Source organism: Copadichromis virginalis, linkage group LG12 (genome assembly GCF_057382275.1).
Source record: "Copadichromis virginalis isolate Kocher_CV1m ecotype Utaka linkage group LG12, C_Virginalis_male_GT1.1, whole genome shotgun sequence".
Taxonomy (NCBI): domain Eukaryota; kingdom Metazoa; phylum Chordata; class Actinopteri; order Cichliformes; family Cichlidae; genus Copadichromis; species Copadichromis virginalis.
In genome coordinates this window covers 38217272-38225719 of record NC_140629.1, presented here as the reverse complement: position 1 = coordinate 38225719, position 8448 = coordinate 38217272, and the positions used below count along the sequence as shown (strand labels likewise).

General features: G+C 43.4%; 1 protein-coding gene across 1 annotated transcript; it reads right to left on the bottom strand.

Moving 5' to 3' along the window:
* Window positions 1-64: 64 nt before the first annotated feature.
* Window positions 65-7812, bottom strand: rnf215 (ring finger protein 215). Its single transcript, XM_085476429.1, has 10 exons — window positions 7411-7812; window positions 6936-7088; window positions 6713-6784; window positions 5277-5362; window positions 4599-4653; window positions 4391-4495; window positions 4057-4173; window positions 3173-3316; window positions 2908-3010; window positions 65-2727 (listed from the first exon to the last, which is right to left on the bottom strand). Exons 1-10 carry the CDS (start codon window positions 7648-7650, stop codon window positions 2705-2707), a joined length of 1098 nt encoding a protein of 365 aa, XP_085332555.1. The 5' UTR covers window positions 7651-7812; the 3' UTR covers window positions 65-2704.
* Window positions 7813-8448: the final 636 nt, after the last annotated feature.

Genomic DNA, 8448 nt, shown 5'->3' with positions numbered 1-8448 from the left:
CCAAAGGATTTTATTCTATAGTTCAATAAACATCAAGTGTGAGCGAAGGACTGACGATAAAGAATAACATGTAACAAATCATTTTATTATTAAGATCCAGAGTGATCTAACAAAGTTTCTTTGACATCATCATCATCGACAAACAGACTACATAGGAATAAAAGGAGGAGACGTTCAGGAGTTCCTTCTGTAGCTGGAAGAACAATTACTGACCTGGAGATCAAGTCTGGAATTCAGCGGCCGACTTGTCCTGTTCGAGCATGTGCGAAAGCTGCTGCACGCGTGTATCATCATCTACTCCGCTCACACCACTGCTGTCCAGACTTCACCATAAATGAGGAAACTCCAACTCATAACGATGCTGTCGTTTGTGTTTGGAAGCACTTTCTGCAAGGATGGTCCTCGTGGAGAACTTCCTACACACTGCCATGCACACGCTATTTTCTATTCAGCGATGAGCTTTTTGTAGCAATTTCAGCACAAAGTTATGCTTTTTGGAGTTGGCATTGCAAAAAAACATCACAAAATAAATACAATAAAACTATATGTTTAACATACTTTGAGTTTGTGGTTATTGGCAAAGTTTGGAAATAATTAGATTTAAATTCCCGTTTTGCAGTAGGAACACACTTCAGAGTAAAAACGGTGATAATTATCTTCAGCTTTGGTAAGTACACGGCTTCTTTTCTGTGTTTCAGCACTGCAGAGATTTACTTTAATCACAGTTTGGATATGTCGTCTTCCAAAGAGCTGTTTGACATTTTTACTTAAAATCAGGTGAGAATGTTGTTACTGTGTTAGTAAATTGTACGAACCTACTGCCATTTACATCAAACACAGGGACAAAAAAACCAAAACTCAACTATGTCCAAACATGATTAAATCTGCCTGTCAGCACCTCTGCACTTCATTAACTCAATAGTCTTGGCTTGTAATCGAAAATGTAAAAATGGTTGTGCAGTGGATTTAGTTCAGTTTAATTTCCATATCTAAGTATATATACATTATTGTTAGGTAAACCTCTGGGAGAGAAAACTAAAAAGACAAAGACAAAAAACAGATGACCCTCTTATGAGCGGAACTTGGCAACAGTGGAAAGGAAGAACTCCCTTTTGACAGGAAGAGCTCGCTTCATCTGGACTTTCCCTCCAACCTTAAATTGGATAAACTGTTCTGAAAAAGAGATGGACCGACAACCCCACCCTTGAAGGCGTTACATGTAATGTTCAGTCAATTCTAACCAGTTAACCCTGACCTGTCCCAAAGCCTCTGGCCCTGATTGGTTTCTGTGATTTCAGGATTGGACAGGAAGTGATGTCGGTCCTCCGTTTCATTCGTTTTCCTGTGGACAGACTCCAACACCAGCTTTTGGACTACAGCTGTTAACAGACTATCCTGATGCCTCAGTTAACCTGGTGTGTCAACATGTGAGCGACTTCCCCACCTGTTGCAGATTCTGGGTGGAGCACAGACTGTATACAAAAGTCCTGTTGCATAAACTGCTGTTTGCCCACTACCTGACGTTTTATTCAATAAGACTTGAAAGTGACAACAGGGTTTATGAAAGCTAACAAAGAAAGAGAGCTGAAGGTAATTTTAAGTAGATTTTTATGCAACCAGAACTCTTTCTGGAGCCACAGAGGAGAGAGAGATTTAAGGCCCGTCCACAGGCTACATCCAAATTAGCAGCCCTGCAGCTCATTGGTAAGGAAAGAGGATGGGCCATAAGCTAACGAGGTTCTGGTATTCTGATTCTTTAGGATGGAGCCAGACTTGCTGTCATTTCAGTCTGGCTTCATTTTTTTTTCTTTTCTTTAAATCTTAGAAACACGAGTGGAATTCTTCTCATCAAACTGCAGAATTCAAATTTCCCAAAGAGAATTCATTTAAATGGAAAATAAGAGCTGAAAAGACACTGCAGCAGATCTATGATTTGTAAAGTAAAACTGTAGCAGCTGTGAGAGCACTCGTTACACAGAGCTTCATAAAAAGGGACAATATCCTTCTATGCTGCCAACACAATCCTACCTGTTCAGCATCACTGATTGTGCAGGTGAAACTAAACTGGCTGCTGATGTATGCTAAGCATGATTAATTGCAGGAAAAATAAATAAAATGGTAAAGGAGGAGTTTAAGGATGTGTTTTTTTCCCTACATGATACCAGCTGGTACACACTGACTCCTGCACTACGACTACAGAAGCTCTACAACTACCACTGAACTGCAAAGTACCAAAGACGACCATTTTTTAAACTTTCAGTCCTCCCTGGTTGTTGGTTACTGACATCATTTTGACCTAAAGTGAACCAGGTGATCAGTACATCCACACTAAAAACATAAAAGCATTGAACGCCTTTGCACCAGCAGCTGACTCAGATACTGAGGTTGTCAGTTTTTACACATACTGATCCCAGAAACAGTTGCATTTGCTGCTGTTTACACACAGAGTTGTACAGTAACGAGATCTCAAGAAGAAATTCTGTTCACAGATAACACGACCAGTGGGGAACTTCGTAGTACTGCTTTAAACTACCACTGTATGTTGTAGAGGTTAAAATCTGATGGCCGGTCAGCAGCGACGACAAGTTTATGCTCCCAAATCCACAGCTGGAAGGAGGAAGTGTTGAGGTCGCTTTAACCAAAAACAAAAAATAAGTGTCACTGAGGTCGGGATGTGAACCGACTCCCCGAGATGAAACGACTGTTAGCTGTCTTTGCAGATGCTGCCTGGAGAGGAAAAGATTCAGACACACATTTCAGTCCCGGTCGTGAAAACGATTAGACTGACAAAGACTTGAGACTTTAAAAGATCAGCCTTCTTCCACTGCAGACTAAAGTGTTTTACTACAAGTAATTTTAAGCCTTTACAAGAGGATGACAGAGGCGTGTACGAGTGTGTAAACTCACTGAGGATGCTGCGCTTGCACAGAGGACAGGTGTGCTGCAGCAGCAGCCAGGGGTCGACACAGTCTCTGTGATACTCGTGAAGACACGGCAGCACCCGCAGACACTGAGACGACATTTTATAGATGCATCATTTATTTAAATCACAAAGTTAGCCAAAAAGCAGAGCGTGTTTGACTATTTACTCTCATCATTCACAGTCACTCCCTTCTTACTGAATTAAACAGAGTTATAGTGTGTGTGAGTGGGGGGGGGGGTGTCGGCTGACCTGGTTGTTGTTAAAAGGCTCCAAACAGACGGCGCAGGTTTCCGCCTCTGCCAGCTGCGACGGGTCACACCAGGGTTTGGGCTGACGGTATCGTTTGGTCTTCAGGGATGACATCCTCTTCAGAACGTCCTGTTTGGGAAGGAGCTGAAAAACACAGTTCAATTCAATTCAATTGTATTTATATAGCGCCAAATCACAACAAAAGTCACCTCAAGGCGCTTCATGATACAGAGAAAACCCAACAATCATATGACCCCCTATGAGCAGCACTTTGGCGACAGAGGGGAGGAAGAACTCCCTTTTAACAGGAAGAAACCTCCGGCAGAACCAGGCTCAGGGAGGGGCGGGGCCATCTGCTGCGACCGGTTGGGGTGAGAGAAGTAGCCAGCAGAACATCTCATGTACCGCTGATTTTTATTTCTGTGTGGGTGTAATTGTAGAGACGTTAGCTCATAGTATTAGATGACTTGAGGTGAATGTTGTTGTGATTTTAGTGTTATATAAATAAAATTTAATTGAAACTGCACGACAGAGGCCTGACTTAAAGTTCTCCTCACAGACAGCTTTTGTTTTGTGTAGGCTGCTTTGTTGTGCTCTTTGCCTCGAGCCTCTGTACTGCGGAAGTTTACACATTTGCTTAATGAACGCAAGGTCGCCGATTCACTCCCAGCCACACACACTGAGGTTACATCAGGAAGGCATCCAGCATTTAAAAATATCTGCTCTCAACTGTTGCTGAGAGCAGATACCTCAGGAACAGTTGCTGCTGTTTGAATCTTTTATTTGAAAGGAGCAGCCAATCAGAAAAACTTGGCTTAAAAAGGGGGGGGGGACCCGAGGGGCTGTGCCAAAGCAAATTTTAAATAAAAAACATAATTGTCTACCTCTAAGTCGTCGTTCAGCTGGCGGCCTTGGTACTGCCAGCGAGCCTGAACGATGACTCCTGTGCTGAGGATCAGAGCCACCAGGAGGACGGTGTCCCACAGCTGCTGCAGGTACTTCTGTGAAGCAGCAACAACACGGATTCCTCTACATCACAAACAAGAAAAGTCTTCCAGATAAATTAGCTTATATTTCTAATTCTGTACCGTTCCATCTAATCGGGTTATCTTGACAAGTAGGAAGTCAGAGGTTTAGGCTCTAACACGAGTTACTCACTCGGCTCCTATGCAGCAGCTTAAAAGCAGACGTGTGTTTGACTGTGTCGTGTTTGCCCACCTGGACCTGAGAGTTGGTCTCGCCGGTGCAGATGACCCCCTGCCACTCCCCGTAGCGACCTCCTCTCGACCGCCCGCAGCTGGACCACAGCGTGAGCGTGGCTCCCTGCCCGAACACACAGCAGCAATGCGCTCACTGTCAGCTCAGCCTGTCATCTGTTCACTCACCACTGGAGGGTGCTAACAACTGAGATGGGTGTGGATCTCACCAGGTTGTCCTGCAGGATCGTCCTGTATGTGATTTTTGCCGTCGCCTGAAGGCCCCTGTGAAGAGGTCGGTGCAGATTTAGGTGCCGATAAAAATCATCTGCCACCTTCCAGTCCTCCTGCTTTGTTTGCATTTTTCTCCATTAGTGTTTCCAACAACCAACAAGCGCAGACTGTATATCAATGATGGCTAAGAACATCTGCATCCTCTCTCACGGGCAGCAGAGGGTGACATTTGTGACATCTACTGGACTCAATCACTACTTGTAAGTTTTTTTCATACAACACAGTGCTTGTATTGTGAAATACGGACACACTGATGCTGCCATTTTCAAATCCACATAAGACACATTTGACATGAAAGCCTATCGATAAATTGTAAACATCTCGCCTTGATGTGATTCTCCTGTCTCAGTGAGGCTGTTGAAATTGAGTGTGGCAGAACCTGAGTTTACTGCATGCATGCTTGAAATACCCTTGAAACCCATTTTTAAGGTAAGTTAACCTCCCACTGTTACTTTTTGAAGTTGTTCTGTGAAACTATGCAGGGCGCATTCAAATTAATGCACAGTTTCCATCAGCGTTCCGTCCCTCTGAATTGCAAACACATGTGCCATTATATGCAACTCACACTCATGGACGCATGTATGCAGCTGCATCTCTGATAATCAGGCACTGACCTGAGCAGTGCTCCGATCAGCTTGGTCACATTTTCTGATGTCTGGATCACAATGATGGGCTTGGACAGCACCTGGGATAAATCCATCTACAAACAGGAAAAACAGGGTTAAGAATTCAGCAGACTGAAATGTAAACACAGTCAGAGCTGTGCAGTTGAAAAAGACTTATTTAATGATATCTGCATGTTTCCATGCATAATGGTGGCTCTTCAATTAAGTTAGATACAACATAAAATACTATAATAGTCTCATATGAGAAAATAGAAATAGAGGTTGCGGCAACATCAAAAGCGGATTTACACAGTAAACCTAAAACAGCCACCAGCATTATTACTGTCAATGATCTGATAAGAAGCATGCACAGAGTGCAACAACGGCACATTTGGCTGGGCTGTTATGAAAGAAAGGTTCAAAAAACAAAAACCCTTTTCATCATGCTGTGTACTGCATGTCCTCTCACTGGCTTAATAAACATTAGATTCGGCCTCTCTTGCAGACAAAGAGTTAGCTGAGGTGCTTTGTGATTTACTAAATTATGAAGCGTACTTCCTAAACGATCAACACAAAAAGGTAAATGACACACAGGTTCATGAATGTCAGGAAATTTTGAAGAAAACAAATGTATGTTTCTCAGGTTTTCAGGGTCAGAGTTCATGTTTCAGGTCCAAACAATTCTCTTCCTCCTCATCGCCTGAAGAATCCCAGCAGAGCCTGCTCTTGAAGAGGTCTCCTCCTGTAAAAGGGAGTTCTTCCTTCCCACTGTTACCAAAGGGTGTTCACAAGGGGTCATCTGACTGTTGGCGGTTTTCTCTCTTATACTGCGATCAGTACAGTTACATCTGAGATCATAAAATAAAGCAGCAGTTTGGCTATGATAAAACTATTAATGATGAAGTTGTATCAAACGTGCCTCCCCGCTTAGATGTCTGCTGGGAGGGAGTAAGATGTGAGGACAGGGAAACGAGAAAGGCAGCTGGGTTACACTCATGGGAACTGTAGGTGCTGCTCTCAGATGATCCTCTCAGTTTCACTCTTCTTGAGGGATTCATGAAGAAATCCAAAAAAGCTTCTGCAAAGACATCCTTTTATGTTGTTGTCATCTCTGTCGCTTGGGGACTTCACTGGACCTAAACCTCAGATCTGTTTCTAATAGAATGTGAACATTTGAACTGTTGTTATATATGCAGCCATTTTTATGCCTTGTCCTGACACAGACTGGCATGAGGATGTTCACACTCCAGCGGCACTTGCAGTATAACCTGCAACTTTACTTTCAGCCTGTAACTTGCATCGGGGTCATGTACATGGACTGGCACATGTAAAAATAAGTCAAATAAGGAAAACGTCTGAGGAAGTTGCCGTACAGTTATGATGGAAAAGATGGAGAAACAAGATCCGTATCAACTGCAGACACATCCTTCTTTCTGAATTTTTACCTCACTGACGGTGTTTTGGTTGAGAGCCAGAATAATCAGCGCCGACGCTCCGAGGACCAACGCTCGCTTCATCTTGAACAGAGAGAAATCGATGTTACCTTTCAGGTTTAACTAAAATACTTCTAAAATACTGAAAACAGACTGATCACAGAACGAAAGCAGAAAGGCAATGTGGAACATGTGAAAACTAAGCAGTTGACTGAACTGTACAAATACCACTCACTTTATTTACCACAGCATCAGCGAAGGACTCCTGGTTCCCAGTCGAGGCTTTGCTTTCGTCTATCTCCACGGGCACAACCCCGATCCACGGCTCCTGCTTCTTGATGTCAGCCTCGTCTTCTCCTTCGTCCACTGGTGTCACCTCATCTCTAACCTAAAGACAAAGGACAGGGAAACAGGCTGAACATCTGCCCTGCACCAGGGTGGAAGTTCTGACGGGTGATTGTTGATCTGTTTTTAATATTAGTACATCTTCTTTTATCTCTTTTACCTGAAAGGTGTGATTGGTCCACATACAAAAAAGGCAACACGTTAAAGTTAAATTTTTCTATCTAAAATCTTATTTTAAGCCAAAAAAAATAAAACGTAGTTAACAAAACAAATTGTTATTTTGGGCTCGTGTCACCCGCATGTACCACTCTATTAAAGGACCAGGACAAGAGCCGAGCAGCTTTGACCCCCCCAGGCCCACTCACCAGGACCAGGTCTGCCTCCAACTCTTCTCGCTCCTCGTCCCGCTGCTCGGAGCTCCCACCGCCCAGGCTGGACTCAACCACCTCCCCCTGGAGCAGGTCGCTCGCATCTGGCCGCTGTTCCAAGAAAACCTCTACCAGAGCAACCTGCTCCGCCACCGCCAGCAGCCCCGGCCACCGCAGCAGCAGCAGTAGCAGGAGCGGTAACGACACCCCGAGGCAGCACCAGCGAGGGGAAGCCATGACCCCCAAAACAACACAGAGGAAATAGAGCAGAAAACTGCAATAAAGCCACGGTTTTAATCAACTGTCAGACATTGTTTTGGAAAAGCCGTAGCGCTTCCCTTCGCCAGTTAGCTCGCAGAGCCCCGGAGAATGTAAACAAGAAAAACAGCTTCCGGTCGAACCCGGAAGCTGCAGGATAATTATTCTCTTGCATAGGAAAAACGCAAAAAAGGCCCTTTAGACAGCATCGACAGAAATTAAATCACATGCTAATGCTGTTGATTAGCTATCGATGTATCACACTGGTTATGAACTGCCAACTTTAGCATATGACTGTTTCTCACGCTAGCGTACAGTCGCTGAGCTTTTAATTTAAACAGAGACGAATAAAAACACCGAGAGAAGTACTCTCCCACACTTCCTTTTTCGCTTTAAAGCTAGGCCTCAACCCTACAGCTAAAGTTCCGTATAAAACATTTTCAAAACGGCCTGGTGTTTATACTAAGATGGTGAATAACTAAATTCCCTTTATCAAAGTCTAATATTTTTCAGAAAGCACTGGAGATAAAAATCAGGATCTTTTAACAAGTTCATTTTCTCACTTGCCCGGTACGATATAGGATAGCATACTCACACATTATTAGTTTTAATGATAAATTAAAACGAATAATACGCAGTTAAACATAACTTTATAAAAGTGGCATAATACGCAATAACTTAATTTAATTAACGATGTGAAAACGCTTATTGTATGTGCGCATGTGCAAGATTTGTTGTTAATTTATTTTCTTTTCCTTTCTGTCCCGACAATGTCTT

What these genes read in the sequence shown, in the direction of transcription:
- rnf215 (XM_085476429.1), bottom strand. Translation starts at nt 7,650, where the DNA reads ATGGCTTCCCCTCGCTGGTGCTGCCTCGGGGTGTCGTTACCGCTCCTG. An exon ending in TGGAGGCAGACCTGGTCCTG is followed by an intron (nt 7,089 to 7,410) that starts GTGAGTGGGCCT and finishes CTTTGTCTTTAG; the next exon opens with GTTAGAGATGAGGTGACACC. An exon ending in CTGATCGGAGCACTGCTCAG is followed by an intron (nt 4,654 to 5,276) that starts GTCAGTGCCTGA and finishes ACCTCTTCACAG; the next exon opens with GGGCCTTCAGGCGACGGCAA.